This window comes from Mus musculus, chromosome 2 (genome assembly GCF_000001635.26).
Source record: "Mus musculus strain C57BL/6J chromosome 2, GRCm38.p6 C57BL/6J".
Lineage (NCBI taxonomy): Eukaryota > Metazoa > Chordata > Mammalia > Rodentia > Muridae > Mus > Mus musculus.
In genome coordinates this window covers 129361767-129379783 of record NC_000068.7, presented here as the reverse complement: position 1 = coordinate 129379783, position 18017 = coordinate 129361767, and the positions used below count along the sequence as shown (strand labels likewise).

Genomic DNA, 18017 nt, shown 5'->3' with positions numbered 1-18017 from the left:
CCCCATCTGCCCTTTTAGAACGCATTCACGGGTGCTGGAGAGATGGGCACTCTTGCAGAGGACTCAGATTGATTCCCAGAGCTTCTATGGTGGCTCCCAACCGTCTGTAACTCTGTTCAAGGGTCTAATGCCACAGTACACATGTGTCCATGCAGGCAAAGCACTCAAATTCATTACAAATAAATAAATCTTTTCCAGAACCCTCAGATAAGTAGTACCAGAGCCCCATGTTCATGGCATTTTCACCTACTGGGAAAAAGGACAGAAAGACATGCACCCAGCCACCTAGAGCTGTTTCTGCTAGATGCAAAGGGAAGCCATGCTGTCAATGGCCTTCCAAAGGTAGCACAACTGCTTGTTCAACCAAAGAGAGAAAGCAGAGACAAGATGGCGGCAGTGCCGTCGCAAGGAGGGAGAAGTTGGTGGTGGCGGAGGCAGTAGTGGGGCTGGTGGCCGCCCCAGCTGCGGGACAAGCAGCAGCCGCAGTGGTTTGTTGGATAAGTGGAAGATTGATGATAAGCCTGTGAAAATTGATAAGTGGGATGGATCAGCTGTGAAGAACTCTCTGGATGACTCTGCCAAAAAGGTACTTCTGGAAAAGTACAAGTATGTGGAGAACTTTGGTCTCATTGATGGTCGCCTCACCATCTGTACCATTGAAAGAACCTAGTGGGGAAACCCCCACTCAATTCCCGTTCGGCGTGCACCCAAGAATCACGAACAGACGACCATCTTGATGTAAAAGCATGAGGTAGTTTAATGACGGAGCTCCAGGCCGACACATATCTTCCACAGGAGACAGTGGTTTTGACCCCAAGGCTTGGAAGCTAGGGGCTTTTATAGAAAAGGGGTGGGGCTGGGGGAGGAATTGGCGCGGTTTCACATGATTGGTCCATTTAAACATCAACAGACTGTCAGAAGGTAGGGAGATAGGGAGGCACCAGGCCAGTCAGGACATGTAACGATGGGCCTGCCTAGGCATGTCCTGGCCTGTTCTGCTATGTTCTCAGCCCCAGGTTTCAAAGCTCACAAACAACTCTTTGGGCTATTTGACATACATTACATGAATCACAAGTCTCAAGTTTTATTTCCTTTCACCATCTCCTGCTTTTTTGCCATCGTGGCTTTGATTTGGGATTACATGCATCCCTTTTCATAGTCCAAGCCAGTTTTGGCTTTGTGCGTCATATCCTATTTTGTGATGATGGGGATTCTGACCATTTATACCTCATATAAAGAGAAGAGCATCTTTCTTACGGCCCACAGAAAAGACCCTACAGGAATGAGTCCTGATGATATTTGGCAGCTGTCCTCCAGCCTCAAAAGGTTTGATGACAAAAACACCCTGAAGTTGACCTTCATCGGTGGGAGGACAAAGCAGCAGCGGGAAGCCAAGTTCACCAAGTCCATTGCTAAGTTCTTTGACCACAGTGGGACATTGGTCATGAATGCATATGAACCTGAAATATCCAGACTCCATGACAGTCTCGCCACAGAAAGAAAAATAAAATAGCCAATTCTAAAAGCTCTCCTTCTGCTGGATCATACGACTCACTGGTGGGTAGGGGAGGAGACAGAAAGCTTAAGCTTGGTCAAGTAAGAAATGTTAAAGATGCCCCTGTCTAATCCACCCTAGATGAATAGAGTTTCCTAGTTCAGATATGCAGTTGTCCTTTTGATGGCTGTAGCCTCATGGTCTGCTGAATGGTTTTCTGTTGCTTTCCTTAAGAAGCATTTTTGTAAGAGCTAAGCATACTTTTTCCTTTGTGCTTAATAGTACTTTATACAGTCTAGCTTTGTGCCATGCAGTGTTTGAATGCTCAGTTCTTAAGAACTACTAAGAACTTGCTGGGGCACAGTAGTGTTCACCCAGAATCCCAGAACTTCCCAGGCTGAGGAAGGGGGAATGAATTTGAGGCCATCCTGGGCTGTAGAGCCAGGCCCTGTCTTGGGGAATGAGTATTGTTAACTTGTTGCTGACTTTGTATTGACCCCTGCATCGGCAACTATTTCCTTAAATCCAGGATACAACTTGTTAAGTATGACAGCTTTCCTTTACACACCATTTTTGTGGGTATATATATATATATATATATATATATATATATATATATACATATATATATATATATATTTGACTTGGGGAGAATTATTTTTTACAAAAATTCAAAATAGCTTTTTAATTTGTTTAAAATAGACATGCCTGTTACTTTTTGTGCTCTTAACCAATTAAAGAAGCCAGTGGCATTTTTAGTTTTATGTTCTCTGTTTTCCACTCCTATGTTCCTGTTAATTTGTTTGTGCCCTTTATTAACTGCCATTTTCTAACATTTTTTTTCAATAAATGAAAGAAGATGTGGGAAAAAAAAGAGAGAGAGAAAGCTGTTGGAGATCATTGTAAAGAGATCATCTTGTGTATTGTATGGATGCCTCATCTGTCAATCAAAAAGCCTATGGCCTATGGCTTCTGCAAGAAATAGAGGTGGGAGGACAACTGGAGGAGGAAGAATTCTGGGAAAAAAGGAGGGGAGGGGGAACCTGGAAGGGAGTGAGGAGATGGACACATGGCACCTGAGCACAGCTTATCAGCCATGTGGCAAAATGTAGGTTAAAATAAATGGGTTATCTGTAGTTAGGATCTAGTTAGAGTAGAGCCAAAGTATTTGGAAATATTATTGGAGTCTGAGTCTTATTTCTGGGAGCATGGGGCTGGGAGGCAGAACCAGGCCTAACTTCAGCAGACCATGTATTACAAGGCTCACATACCAGTCCCTCCGTTTAAGTTACCCTTACTCTAGATAAGGGAGGGACTTAAATCTTCACTGGAATCTGTCTACACCTTTTCTGAACTCTTGGGTCCAAAAAGAGAGCAGGCTAACTGGAGATGAAGTTGGAGGGGAAGGGCAGAGTCCTTGACACTAAAGATCATGAATGGATGTGATGATGTACACCCATAATCCCAGCTGAGACAAAGGATCTTAAATTTAAAGCCATCCTGAACAGTGTGACTGTTTGGTTCAGTGGGTAAGGTGCTGGCTATGCAGCCTGTTGACCTGAGCTTTATCCCCAGAAATTATGAGAAGGTGAACAGAGAAACATCTGCACAAAGTTGCCCTCTGCACTTCACATGTGTGCCATACGTACAATGCTACACACCATACATACACAAATAATAATAATAATCCAAAACAGAACTGAAGAGTTGGCTCAGCAATTAAGAGCACCGGCTGCTCTTCCAGAGGATTGTGGTTTGATTTCCATCATCACATGGTAGCTTGTAACCACCTGGAAATCTAGTCCCAGGGAGTTCTGCAGGCACTGCACATACGTGGTGCACATACACGCATTCAAGCAACCTATACACATAATAAAACTTTTTTTTAAATTAAAAAATAAGTAATTATAAAACAAACAAGGAAATTTTCATTAAGACCATAGCGCCTAACCCTAAATCCCTAAATCCATTAAGATTAAAAAAATAAAAATAAAAATGAAAAAGGAGAGCCAGAACTATACACACAACATAATTATCATTTCTGATAAACTCCAGAAAGGACCATGGAAAATATCTTAATTAGGGTTACTGCCACTATAATGAAACACCATGACCAAAGAAATTTGGGGAAGAAAGGGTTTATTCAGCATACACTTTCACGTTACTGATCGTCTTTTGAGAAAGTCAGGGCAGGAACACAATCAGGGCAGGGACATGGAAGCAGGAGCTGATACAAAGACCATGGAAGATTGCTGCTTACTGGCTTGCTTCCCTTGGCTTGCTCAGCCTGTTTTCTTATAGAACCCAGAACCACCAGCCCAGGGATGGTACCATCCACAGTGAGCTGGGCCCTCTCTTATTAATCACCAATTAATAAAACGCCCTACAAGTCTACCTACAGCCAGATCTTACAGAGGCATTTTCTCAATTGAGTCTCCCTCCTCTCTGATGACTGTAACTGTGTCATTGACATAAAACTAATCAGTACAACTGACCCCTTGCCAACTTGACACACAAACACACCACTTTCCTTTTTTTAAGATTTATTTATTTATATATTTTATGTATATGGGTGTTTTTGTCTGCATGTACTCCTACACACTAGAAGAGTTTATTAAATCCCATGGGACTACTGTTACAGATACTGTTAGCCACCATGTGGGTGCTGGGACTTGAACTCAGGACCTCTGGATAAGCAGCCAGTGCTCTAAATTGCTGAGCTCAAGGCCCAACTTATCACTTTTTAATTAGAACCTTTCTTTTCTCATTTATCCCCAAGATGTTATGTTAATATTTATATCACAATATAAAACATTAACAACTTAAAGGTCCCACAATCCTCACAAATTCAAATACATTAAAAGTTCTCTCTCTTTAAAATAATCAATCTCTTTTAAAATTCAGTCTCTCAACTTTGGACTTCTGTAAAATCAAAAATAAATTATATTTCAAGAGAGAAGAACTAGGTCAAAATCGCAATCAAAGCAAAGCAAAACCAAACTCCAAAAATGTAAATAGTGCATGTTCCAACGTCAAAGATGCACTCAAGATCTTCTGGGATCCTCTAAGGGGCTTGAGTTACTTCTGCAGCTCAGCCCTTTGTAGCACAAACAGCTTGTCTTTTAGGATTTGGCTGGCTCCACTCCACTGCTGCTGCTGTTCTTGATGGTCATCCCATGGTACTTGCATCTCCAAAATGCTGGGGTCTTCTGCTGCAACTGGGCTGGACTTATACCAGTACTCTCCTGGGCTCTCTTCATGGTGACAAGCCTCAACTTCTCTGTATGACCCTTTCAATCCTGGGCCTTCAGCTGCCACTGAGGCTGTATTGTCAGTGCCAAGACTCAGCTGCTCTTCCATGAACCAGTGTCACCTGGGTGGCTCTTCCACAGGACCAAATTTGGCTGCCAGTGGAGAAATACAACTTTGGCCATCTCTGGAAAACAGCTTCTGTGTGCTCTCAGAAAACACTTCCCAGAAGATTTCACCTCAATAATGCTGGACTTTTCTTAGTCACTGCTAATTTCTCAGCTCCAGCTCACCAGCACTGAGTATCTAAGCAAAGCAAAGGTTTCATTTTTAGTGGTTCTGGAATCTTGTTTATCGATGCCTATTCTTCAGCCCCAGCTAATGAGATATTATGTTATCACGGAATCTTAATTCAATATAACAAATGGCCCTGAAGAAGTCTTTAAGCTTCCTTCTGAAGCTTCACAAGTCAGGCCTCCATCTTTGTGTTGCCCTCAACGTCCCTATCTTCCAAGTTCCTAGGAACAGCTCACCAAGAATTGACCACTCTATGGGTTTTCTTGTACAAAGTCCTTCCAAAACAATATGCTCAGGTCTGTCACAGTCATGTCACAGTAAATCTTGGTGCCAATTCATTTTCATTTAGGTTACTATTACTATAATGAAACTCCATGATCAAAGCAACTTGGGGAGGAAAGGATGTATTCTGCTTACATTTCCACATCACAGTTTATCATCAAAGGAAGTCAGGACAGGAACTCAAGCAAGGCAGGAACCTGGAACCAGGAGCTGATGCAGCGATCATGGAGGGATGCTGCTCACTGGCTTGCTCCTCATGGCTTGTCAACCTACTTTCTTATAGAACCCAGGACCACCAGCCCAGGGATGGCACCACCCACAACAGGCTGATTTCTCCCCAAGTAAATACCAATTAATAAAATTTCCTACAGGCTTGCCTACAGACAGATCTTTTGGATGTATTTTGTCAGTTAAGGCTCCCTTCTCTCTGATGATTCTAGCTTGTGTCTAGTTGACATAAAACTAACCAGGACAGAAAAGATGAGAGGGAAAGAACAGACCCCTAAGGCCTGTGCTAAGTCGTCAACTTAAGGAATAAGACAAGGTCTGGAGAAAGTAATGAGGACAGTCATTGCTTAGCTCTGTTCTGAGCAAGAGGATAAGTAAAGAAGATGTAGAACACATACATCAACTGGGCCTGGGAGCTCGTGCCTGTAATCTCAGTCCTTGGGAGACAAATGCAGGAGAATTGTCATGTACTTGAAGCCAGTCTGGGCTGCACAGTAGTCATGGTTATCACAGCAATAGAAAGTAAGTAAAACAGGTAGCAAGGCACTTTCAGCTTTGAAGAAATGCCTGCCTCCATCTTGGAGGAATGAGATGTCAGAACAGAGGGAACCTTACAGCTTAAAAGTGCTGAGTGAGTCAAGAGCTGAAAAGTTCCCCAAAAGCTAGAGTGCCCGTCACCATCCTGGCTTTGCCGACTTCCTCTTTTGCTTTGTTCATTTCCTTTGCCAACATCATCATCAGTATCGTCATCACTATGCCACACCCCCAGCATAACAATTTCTATAGTGAGTTATTTCTTCTACTCATTGGGGACCAAAAAGGAAGTGTGGTCTGAGAGACAGGGTTTGATATACATGTTGTGCAACTTGCCTGCTCTATAACGACAAGGGGAGGAAATTTGGAGCCCAAGTCACAGGGCCAGGATGAGGTTTGATAGAACAATAGAGTACCAGAGGCATTGCCCAGTAGTTCCAAAATCTCCCTCTAGAAGCAAAAGAATCATCAACCAGATCATTGCCTCCTCCCAGACAAACCTCCTCCCATCTCTTCATCTCTTACTCACGATTAAATGGCCATTCGTCTTCATGCATGTGCCTTCCTCCAAATCCTCCCAGACAACCACTCCTCTCAGGCATCAGCTCAAGGGTTTAGGAGTGTTATAACTAGCAGATGGTGAAGAAGATTCTGTAACTAGACTGAGCTCAAGGCTCCTGAAAAATCATCCAGGGAGAAGGGACTTGGAGCTGACACTCAGGCCCCTAGTTACCCTTCTCTGTCCCCTGGTTTTCACCATCCCTGGTTCAACTCACATCAGCAGACCAAAGGAGTCTCCAATAATCTCTGTCAGGACAGCCCATAAAATCATCAGACCTTCCAGCCCTGCACACAGGCTCTGAGGAAGGTGTTAGTCCCTCCAGGCATAGTTTGAAATGTGGACCCTGTGAAGGCAGAACAGAAAAATGAACCAGATGGCCCAGACAGGACCTCTGGATTGTCTGCAGAACTAGATAATACATCTTATAAGACCTTAGTGCTGAGAACTGACCATTGCTCACCAAACTCAAAAGCAACTGAGACCCTGAACCATCTTCAGATTTCAAATCAAACATATAGCTGGTCAAAGGCAGGATTCTTCTGTTTGCCTTCCTGAAATCGAGATGCTGTGAACCAAATTAGGCAAAAGAAGGCTGCCTAGTAAGTAAACCTTGTTTCATAGTAGAGCCTTGTCTATTCCTCCTTCCAATTCTGTCTGTCTATTTCCCTTCAGTGCTGCAGAATAAGCTCAGTAACCAAAACATACTAGGTACAAACTCATCTGAATGAACACATTGCCAAATTCCTACTCACCCGGGCTAGCTCCTACTGCCTGCATCCATCTGCCAGGCACTGTGGAGACCTGGCTCTAATGGAGTCCACAGACTCTCTGAGGGCTCAGCAAAGGAGTTAGGTTTCCACTGAGGATTCTACTATACTGTAGATGTGCCCAAGAGACTGTATGCAGCATTCATATGGCCTGGTTGCTCATTCCATCCAAGCAAGAAGAGCTCCCCTGGGTAGGCTCCCTGGGCTCTCTGAGTTAGCAGTCTAGTGATGCTTGATATGGCCAAGAGACTTGGTCTCCCCAGATCTTATAGAAACAAGAATTTTCCAAAACAATTTTTTAGGCAAAGACTATCTCTTCACTTTTTAAGATGGACTGTGCTCATGAACAGGCAGATGCCTCGTTCACCACCTTTGCACTGTGCAACTTAATTCAGGCTCATTCTGCTGATCACCTAGCACTGATATGGTTTCAACATGAGACTGGCTATGGTATTATAAGTACCCTGGCAGGGCAGGAAAGCAGGAGTGGGTGGGTGAGTGGGGGAGCATCCTCATAGAGGCAGGGGAGGGGGAGAGGATAGGGGGTTTCCGGAGGGGAGACCTGGAAAAGGGATAACATTTGAAATGTAAATAAAGAAAATATCCAATAAAAGAAAAAAATAAGCACCCTGGCATTATCAGACTGCATAGGCTTGCTTCCAGAGTTCCCTGACCCTATGATAAGTCTACACTGATACCTGCATACTGTGTGTGCCCTGACCCACACAAGGAAGTGCGTGTCTCTCCAGAAGCCCCTGCTAACACAGTTGATGGAGAGCACAGAAGCACCATCCAGTTACCAAACTCCAACTGCAAAGCTCCCTCAGCTTAAGCACAAGGAGGCGAGAGAGGTGACACACTTCTGGGTGTGCATCTACGTGCCTACCTTTGTTCCGCACATCCTGACTTAAAATGTACAGCTAACCCAGGAAAACCCAATATTTTTAATATTGACACCATCTGCACAATTGTCCAGGGGGAAATAATGCCCATTTCCACCACGATGACACACTTGCGAATGTGTCACTATCTGCCACCCCTTGACTTCCAGGGATTAGAAATTATTTCAGGGTAGCAATAGCCTCTTCCCCTAAGAATTCCCATCAAGCTTCTCCCCCCTCCCCCACCCTTCAGTTTTGTTGTGAAATCAGTTAACCCAAGGGAAAATTTCACAGCTCTTCACTTCTGCTTTTTAGGACTATAAAACAAGGGAGGGAAAACAAGTTGGACAACAAACCCTGCAGTGGTTCGAGGCCTAATAGGCTCATCTGGGATCCTCTCCAGCCAAGCTTCCTTGTGCAAGTAAGTCTCTCTCTCTCTCTGTCTCTCTCTCTCTCTGTCTCTCTCTATCTCTCTCTCTCTGTCTCTCTCTCTCTGTCTCTGTCTGTCTCTCTCTCTGTCTCTGTCTGTCTATCTCTCTCTCTCTCTGTCTGTCTCTGTCTCTCTCTGTCTGTCTCTCTCTGTCTCTCTGTCTCTCTCTCTGTCTCTCTCTGTCTCTCTCTCTCTCTCTCTTTCCCCCCCCCCCACTGATGGACTTTGGGCTTTTTATTTATAAAAAGTAGCTGTACCTCCATGGTTTGTGAAGTACTCTGGAAATGAGTACTGTCTGTATAGCCGCTGACATCTAAAAGGCAGCTCCTGTCTTGTAGGAAAGCTTCTTTATTAGGGTTTGGCTCTGCTGTTGCTTCCTTCCAGAGCATCTTCCTAATGCTGTTCCCCATGTTGTAGTGACCCCCCACACACCCTAAAATTATTTTCATTGCTACTTCATAACTATAATTTTGCTACTGTTATGAAGTGTAAATATCTGTGTTATCCAATGGTCTTAGGTGACCCCTGTGAAAGGGCCACTTGACTCCAAAAGGGCCACTGTTCTAGACCTATACAACGGCTCCTCCGTTCCTTCATTCCTCAGAGACCAGTTTAGCATGCCTGCCCTGAACTAGAGCTAAGAGAAACACATATGAAGGACGCCCCTCGGGGAGCTAACGCTGGATGCCCACCCACTTTCTTTCTTCACACAGGTGTCTGAAGCAGCTATGGCAACTGTTCCTGAACTCAACTGTGAAATGCCACCTTTTGACAGGTCAGTGGGTACTGGAGAGTGGTCACATATCCAGCACTCTGCTTTCAGGAATGGAGGGCTATCTACTTTCAGAGGCCAGAGAGTCCCCAACTCATCTCCTTCAGTGGCTATCAGAGTTCAAGCAACCTAGCTTAAAGACTGACCTCTTCACTCCCAAGCCCAACCTAGGGACTTAGGTGCTGTCACTACAGGGACTCCTACAGATGCAATGGTAAGAAAAACTTCCACATGGACAGGATAAGAGACTCTTTTGCAAAGTCTGGCTTGGAAGCAAAGGCAGAGAGCTCAGACTTTAGCTAACTCTGCTAGTCTAGAATTTAGGTGTCAGAAGTCAACAGAGAGCAACCAGAGCACCCACTTACCTGGCCCAGAATCTGCTTCTAGACTGTTACTTACGTAGCACTGTAGAACTTCCCAGAAGTCTTTGGGAAGCTTTAAGAGTCATGGTAGGTGTGGTTTTATGAACAATGGAAGTCTGTCTGCTCAGTATTGATAAGGAGCTATCACTTGACCACATCTGTTTTCATTACAGTGATGAGAATGACCTGTTCTTTGAAGTTGACGGACCCCAAAAGATGAAGGTGAGACTCTGAGCTTGGCTCCTAACCTGTGGAGGGACTGTGGCATGGGAAAAAAAAACCCAAACGGGAAGGGATATGGGACTGCCTTGCTCCCAGGCTATTTTGTGATGGGATTATTTTGCCTCTTTCAGTGACATAGATAAGGCAACCCACACACTGACCTGGCTCCCACACAGGTTTCATTTACCACAGCCACACACCAAGGCTTGCTGATGGCAATCATGGTGTTTTATGCTAAGAAGACAGTATGGTCTTCAACATACATTTAGTCCCCCCTTGAGAGAGATGGAGCTTAATCTGACCACTTAAATCGAACTCTGGATCTAGAGAGCATGACCTTCAGAATTAGCATCTCTTCCTTCTCTGCCAAAGAACAGTTTCGCATGTTCCTGGGGAGATTAAGATAATAAGAAATAAGTGATATAAACAAAAAGTTAGTTAGGATTTTTAAAAATAACCTGTGGCCTTAGACAAGACCTTTCATTGCTGTGTGATCATAGACAGTCCCCACTGTGTCCTTTGGGAAACACAGGTCAGAAGATCTCTGAAATGTTGGCGATCTGTCACAACCTTCCATTCTGAAGTGTTTTAAGTGCTGGCCAAGTCCATCCTAGCACAAGGGCACTTTCCAGACTTGCTCTCATGAAGAGCCATGTTGCATCCCAGCTGTCCCTTCCTATGATGACTGAGAACGCTCTAATGCCACATGGCGTCAGTCCAGCCACGTCACTGCCCCACTCAGGAGGCAGCTGTTTCTCTCAGACCTCTTCCCAATCCCTCAACAGTCTCCCCCAGCTACAGAATCTAGTCCTTAGCTTACATGAATGTATTTTAAGACCACTCTAACTAGTTAGTTCAGCCTTGGGTGACGCCTCTCACTTTCCCAGCCAGGCTCTGTCCCCCACTGCCTGCTCCAGAACATGGCTTTCCCTGGGAGCCTCTACTCTGGACAGAAACTTCTCTCCCAATCAACCTTTCCTTTACACTATTGAAATGATCTATCGCTGTCCTTCAAGCTTTGAAACTGTTATCATGCCTCAAGGCAACTGTGTTTAGGCCTTAATGTGGTGTTTCTCCAAAGAACAGAAAAGTGGTGACATATTTTACAAACAAAAGCTATGCTTATAGTGTCTGCTAAATATTCCTATGAGAAAAAGAATGTATGGGAAGCCATTGAGAGCCTGTTGGGTGATCTCCGTTGAATAGAAGACAACATGAACATACTGTCATGAGAAATTAAATAACATGATGTTTGAGCAGCAAGGATACCAAAAGATGAAACGTTTAAGTAGGTCTAATTATACAGTGAGGCAAGGTCTGTACAAGAAAGATAAAGTAGAAATGAGGTTTACTATAGAGAATGCCAGGAAGCCTGTGTCTGGTTGCCATGTACCCCTGGGTAGGCCAATTAAATTCTCTGGGCTCCACATAGACAGGGATTGTGGTTAAGAACTTATCTCCCGGGCCCTTGGTGTTCTCTGGGGTTGATGTAGGAGTCCTCTGGTCTGATGACTTGATGTGCTCACTGCCTGGTTTCTCCACAGGGCTGCTTCCAAACCTTTGACCTGGGCTGTCCTGATGAGAGCATCCAGCTTCAAATCTCGCAGCAGCACATCAACAAGAGCTTCAGGCAGGCAGTATCACTCATTGTGGCTGTGGAGAAGCTGTGGCAGCTACCTGTGTCTTTCCCGTGGACCTTCCAGGATGAGGACATGAGCACCTTCTTTTCCTTCATCTTTGAAGAAGGTACTTAATGAGGACTGAGAGCAGACAGCAGACCTTCGCTCTGGTCCTTCTCAGCCCACCTCTTAGAACTCAACGCCCCTCAAGTGCAAGACCCTTAGTGCTAGACATTCCAACCATTAGAAGAAAATGAGGAAACCTCCAAACAAATCAGTTCTATCTTGAGCTGATTAACTTATAAAAAGGCTTTAATGATGCTTACACTTGCAACTCAACCATTGACTTGCCAAGTACTTTGGCTTATACTAGAGGTTGTGAATCTCACAATTTCCCAGTTAAGCTGGTCTTATTACTGGCATCGTTTCATGCAAGGACCACTACTGCTAGTCCCTAGTGAATGGTTATAACACTGCAGCTTATCTCACGATGCCAAATCCAATGTTCTTGCCCAGCCCACTCCCAGTGTTTTTATACCCCCACTAAAATTAGAATAGAATCTTGACTGCACATGCTTAGGTGTTGCTCAATAAGCCAAATTCTGCTGCTTCACTTCACAGTGCTTGCATTTCTAATTATCTGCCTAAACAACATCTGCTCTTGAACTTTCAGAGCCCATCCTCTGTGACTCATGGGATGATGATGATAACCTGCTGGTGTGTGACGTTCCCATTAGACAACTGCACTACAGGCTCCGAGATGAACAACAAAAAAGCCTCGTGCTGTCGGACCCATATGAGCTGAAAGCTCTCCACCTCAATGGACAGAATATCAACCAACAAGGTAAGTAGGAGCATCTTGGTTTCCCTTTCTGGCCTCCTGGCAGCCTACTGGGTCCCTGTGTTTTAAAATGGAACACTATGGTCATTATACAAAAAAAGAAAAGGAAAAAGAAAGGGAAAGGAAAGAAGGAAGGAAGGAGAGAGAGACAGAGACAGAGACAGAGACAGAACGAAAAAGGACCATTTTTCCAGCCCAGTCATATAGGGATAACACATTAGTGTGAAGTCATTTGATGGACATGCAATAACTGCCTGTGGGTTCTTTTTCCCTCATTTGAGGCTGAAATGTAGATGGTAGAGAATTGATATGTCCATTTTTGTTCCCAGTCCTATCCCTCGTGCTGATATCCTTCCCACCAATACCACACACACAGTTCCTTGAAGGGAGGTTTGCTGACTATCAGGAGCATACATCTCTCTTCCATAATAACAAGCATTCCAAGCGCGGTCAGGGCCTCTTTAGATGATGGTGTGGACCTGGCACCACACCACCACAGCTGAGGGGACAAGAGCTAACAGCAGCAGTGTGTGCTGTCTCCTTTTAGCTTCTGATCTTAGAAGCTTTGGAGGGAGCTGTCTACTCTGGTCCAGGTGAAAAGAATCTTATTGCTTTATACCTTTTAAAAAGAATAATTCTTATTTCTTGATAAAGTCATAAAAGCAGCCAGGGGCCTCCAATTGAGGTACTGTGGCTAAGATCAAAGTGGGGGGGGTCTCTTTTTTGGAGCCACTCTCCCCAGCTAATAGAGTTCTACCTGCCTCCTGCTCTATTTTCCTCAAAACGTGCTGGCCCCTAGGTCCTTTTAGGAGCACAGCTTTGTTTTCATAGCGACCAAACTGTACTTCTCACGTAGACGGACACACAGCCTGCCAGCCACATAACAGCTTTAGCCCTTAGAGCTTAACAGTTAGACACCTTTCGTTCTTCATTGCTGCTCCTAAGAGGTCCTGAGGGAATCCTGGATCGGCCTACTGACCTTGCTACTGTCTATGACTATGACTGTATAGCCCTGCTAGTCCATATCTTGTGTCTGAGGAGGCTCATTCTGGGTTCACACGGGGGACTGCATAGGCTTTGCCTGTCACGTCTAATGCTTGAGCCCACCCTGCATTGCTGTTCCCTTGACCCAGACTCCTCTCCTTTCTCCAGTGATATTCTCCATGAGCTTTGTACAAGGAGAACCAAGCAACGACAAAATACCTGTGGCCTTGGGCCTCAAAGGAAAGAATCTATACCTGTCCTGTGTAATGAAAGACGGCACACCCACCCTGCAGCTGGAGGTGAGTCCATCAGTAGAGAAGCCTCCCCCACTGCTCACCGAAGACTCTGCCTTTACTTACTTCCCAGACATCCACCTGCCTGACCCGCCAGAAAACATTAGAGGTCTTCTTGACGATTTACATAAATATAGAATAAAATTAGCATAACTTTTAAGTGCACATAAACCTCACTGCCACCATGGGAAATCAATCCTTTTTGATGCTGTTGTCATGTCAGGCCACCGTTATCACCCCCAACAGAAGTCGTAGCATCAAGGATGAAAGAGTTGTATATGGTGACAGTTTTTCCTCCTTTGACAGAGAACAGTTTGGAGAATGCAGTGAAAGGGTTCAACCAACGATCCTCAGACCTGTACTGGCACTTGTGACATTCCTAACAAAAGCTTCATTTCCAAGCTGATGCCACTCTATCCAGGGATTTAGGGGGAACTGTGACAAAAATGCCTGGAAACTGGGTACCCTTGGGAGCTTTAATATAATTCTCACCCATATGGTAGGATTCAGAAAAAATATATATATAACAAAGGTTCCTTCAGTGATTATAGAAAGATGGGGTTCAGCAGTAAAGAATGTGGCCTCAAGTTCCACAACCTCTTTTTCATTCTCTTCTCCAGCAGCCCTGAGAATATGTCTACCGTGGTAGCTTTATCCTTTCTGTCATACATGCAACATGCACACGGACACAGACGTTAACACAATTCTTTTTTCTACTTTTCTGCAGAGTGTGGATCCCAAGCAATACCCAAAGAAGAAGATGGAAAAACGGTTTGTCTTCAACAAGATAGAAGTCAAGAGCAAAGTGGAGTTTGAGTCTGCAGAGTTCCCCAACTGGTACATCAGCACCTCACAAGCAGAGCACAAGCCTGTCTTCCTGGGAAACAACAGTGGTCAGGACATAATTGACTTCACCATGGAATCCGTGTCTTCCTAAAGTATGGGCTGGACTGTTTCTAATGCCTTCCCCAGGGCATGTTAAGGAGCTCCCTTTTCGTGAATGAGCAGACAGCTCAATCTCCAGGGGACTCCTTAGTCCTCGGCCAAGACAGGTCGCTCAGGGTCACAAGAAACCATGGCACATTCTGTTCAAAGAGAGCCTGTGTTTTCCTCCTTGCCTCTGATGGGCAACCACTTACCTATTTATTTATGTATTTATTGATTGGTTGATCTATTTAAGTTGATTCAAGGGGACATTAGGCAGCACTCTCTAGAACAGAACCTAGCTGTCAACGTGTGGGGGATGAATTGGTCATAGCCCGCACTGAGGTCTTTCATTGAAGCTGAGAATAAATAGGTTCCTATAATATGGATGAGACTTTTTATGAATGAAGCACCAGCACATTGCTTTGATGAGTATGAAATAAATTTCATTAAAACAAACAAACAAAAAAAAGTTCTGCCTGGCTATTGACTTCTCTTAGAGTTTGCACAGGAAGGAGAAGAGAAATTGGGCCATGAGGCTCCTCACTGGAGGTCAGGAAGCCTGATCCTTACTGCTGAGGGCAACAAAGTACCCTAGACACGTCTTTGTGTCTAGGACCTAAACCTTCTCACTAGCCCTCTCAACATCTTTCCTTCTGTCTGTCTGTCTGTCTGTCTGTCTGTCTGTCTGTCTCAAGGATACTTGAGGTCTGGGGAGATGGCATAACCAGTAAAGTGCTTTATCATATGAGCAAGAGGACCTGAATGAGATCCCCAACATCCCTATAAAAACCCTAGCATGGTAGCACACGCCTGTAATTCCAACACTGGAGATTTGGCAACAGGAAGATCTCTGGGCTTGACAGCAGCCATCTACTAGGTATCCACATCTAGCAAGGAACCCTGTCTCAAAAATTAAGGTGGAAAATAATTGAGGAAGACAACTGATTTTGATCTCTGGTCTCCACCCCTACACACATGTGAATGCACACACACACACACACACAGAGCACATATATACACAAAGGGATTTTCATTACATATGATTCATCAAAGAAATAAGATCAGCTGAAACTTTAAAGGGAGTAAGGTTTGATCCTAAATCATTTAGTTCACAGACACCTGTTCAACAAACGCTGAGTGCCTAGTACAGAGATGAGTACTCTGAGAGTTAAGAATAAGCTTAGGAGATAGAGGGATAGAAAAATAGATGGATGGATGGATAGATAGATAGATAGATAGATAGATAGATAGACAGACAGACAGATAGATATAGAAATTAAGGCAACATGACCAAATAGAGACAAGATGAAGTATAAAAAGAGTAGCCAGGAAAGACCTACAGGGTCTGGTAGGAGAGATGACAAACCAGGGAGGTTGACATTTGAGCCAGATCTAAAGGAACAAGAGCAAGTTCGAAAAATGGAGGGGAAAAAGGTACATCAGGTCTAAGGTCCCAAAGGAACAAAGTCATGGGGATATGAGAGTGAATGATGCATAAATAAAATCAAGAATAACCAGAAGCTAAGTCAAGACACAAAACAAATTACAGAAAAAGAAAATTGTACTTTATCCCATATAAAGGGAGAATTCTCTGAGCTTACAAAGAGCTCCTTCAATACATTAGTGGAAGAACATAATGAATGCCCAACAAAACAATAAACTTAAAGGGTTATTAACAGAGCAAGCTGGTCACAGAAAGGGGAATGCCATCAGATCCTGGGCAGACAAGGGTTACTCAACGTTACTCATAAGAAAGTCAACTCAAAAGGACTTTGAGATATTGATGTGTTCCTATGTGACAGACAAAAATATCATAGGTTTAACACACCCTGTTAAAGTTGGCAAAACTGTAGGGAAACCCCATTGTTAAACATTTTACATGGAAGTATGACCTCTACGGAAGAAAATGTGATGATGGCTTTGTCCCAGCAATTTTACTTCTAAGGCTGTACACTGTGTGTGTGTGTGTGTGTGTGTGTGTGTGTGTGTGTGTGTGTGTGTGTGTGTGTAACCTATAGGAAAGATAGAGAACCAGAATCATTTATTTCACATGGATCACTTGCAAACATTAGAACTAATGCAGGACCAGCAAAAGACTGGTTAAAGACTCAAAGATGAAACTGAAGAATGAGAAAAGACCTGGCTCTTTGCATCAATATGGAACTCTCTCCAAAACATTCAGAAAAAGCAAGTGCGCCACCCAGAGAAGCACACTTTGTGAGGACTAATGGAAAAGAGCCTGAGCTGTTGGAGTCCATTCCAAAGGAATTCATGGCCTAATGTACACAAAGAAATAAAGTACCCAGACTGCAAAAGAAAGAAAGAAAGAAAGAAAGAAAGAAAGAAAGAAAGAAAGAAAGAAAGAAAGAAAGAAAGAAAGAAAGAAAAAAGAAAGAGAGAGAGAGAGAGAGAGAGAGAGAGAAAGAAAGAGAGAGAGGGAGAGAGAGGGAGAGAGAGGGAGAGAGAGAGAGGGAGAGAGAGAGAGAGGGAGAGAGAGAGAGGAAGAAAGGAGAGTGGAAATACAAACTTACATAACAGAGGGCAGAGAAAAGGGCAAAACCACCTAGTGTGCTCATATTTGATCTGAAATTTCTAGAGGATACATAAGGAAGAGCCAAGAAATAAAACATATAAGCACACATAGGAATAAAGCCTTCCCCCTCCCCCACCGCCGTATACTTTCTATATAGTTTAATTTTTTTGTGTGAATGTATCACCTTCTCAGATATAAAATAGCAATGACGAAAGCTTTCTTTCCAAAACAAAAGAACCTAAATGACCAATCACAAAAAAGCAAAGGCCGAACAGTCAGTGCTGCTGAGCCCCCTTCCAACACCTGCTTTCTCTCCCTCCAGCTCCCTAAGCTAAGGCAGAGTGGGGAGGGCAGCTCTCACCTCTCCTGGTTCCAGGACACCAGTGCAAAGCATGGGACCACTGTTAGGAGAGGCACCCAAACAGCACCTGTTCCATAACAGAGAGCTGCCATGAGTGATGCAGAGGTAGCCCCATAGCCTAAGGACCCACCCACCATTCCTTGGTTCAGTGACACAATCCGTCTACCCCTTCAGGTCCAATGGCGACCTGTAATGGCATCTTTACTTGTGAGGTAGCCAGATTCTAAATGCAGATAGATGTGCATGGCTCTTTAGAGGCAAAATTGCCAGTGCTTAGCTTTGTTAAATGCCTGATGGTTCAGAATTCCACTCACTATTTGCTGTTGCCCCAAAGAGACAAGTTCAAGACAAGTTCATAGATGCACTGTCTGTGGATGC

The 18017-nt window shown here is 44.1% G+C and overlaps 1 protein-coding gene, 1 long non-coding RNA gene and 1 pseudogene across 3 annotated transcripts; 2 read left to right on the top strand and 1 right to left on the bottom strand.

Annotated features, from left to right (window-relative positions):
• Window positions 1–387: 387 nt before the first annotated feature.
• Spcs2-ps lies at window positions 388–1616 on the top strand (annotated as a pseudogene).
• Window positions 1617–4050: 2434 nt separating this feature from the next.
• Il1bos (interleukin 1 beta, opposite strand) lies at window positions 4051–9882 on the bottom strand. The gene is made up of 3 exons (NR_015474.1): window positions 9863–9882; window positions 6615–6990; window positions 4051–5050 (listed from the first exon to the last, which is right to left on the bottom strand). It is a non-coding gene; the product is annotated as an interleukin 1 beta, opposite strand (long non-coding RNA).
• On the top strand, window positions 8620–15215 carry Il1b (interleukin 1 beta). 2 transcript variants are annotated; one of them, NM_008361.4, is made up of 7 exons: window positions 8645–8716; window positions 9439–9500; window positions 10033–10081; window positions 11626–11827; window positions 12374–12544; window positions 13694–13824; window positions 14546–15206. In NM_008361.4, the coding sequence occupies exons 2-7, from the start codon at window positions 9454–9456 to the stop codon at window positions 14753–14755; spliced, it is 810 nt and encodes a 269-aa protein (NP_032387.1). In that variant the 5' UTR covers window positions 8645–8716; window positions 9439–9453; the 3' UTR covers window positions 14756–15206. The 2 variants fall into 2 exon arrangements, with proteins under 2 accessions (XP_006498858.1, NP_032387.1); XM_006498795.4 differs by having other exon boundaries at window positions 8620–8716; window positions 9439–10081; window positions 14546–15215.
• The last annotated feature ends 2802 nt before the right edge of the window (window positions 15216–18017 follow it).

Excerpts from the sequence above, each read along its gene's own strand:
- Il1b (XM_006498795.4), top strand. The coding sequence starts at position 9,968 with ATGGAAGTCTGTCTGCTCAGTATTGATAAGGAGCTATCACTTGACCAC. Across the intron at positions 12,545-13,693 it reads ACAGAATATCAACCAACAAG|TGATATTCTCCATGAGCTTT; the intron begins GTAAGTAGGAGC and ends TCCTTTCTCCAG. Across the intron at positions 13,825-14,545 it reads CACCCACCCTGCAGCTGGAG|AGTGTGGATCCCAAGCAATA; the intron begins GTGAGTCCATCA and ends ACTTTTCTGCAG.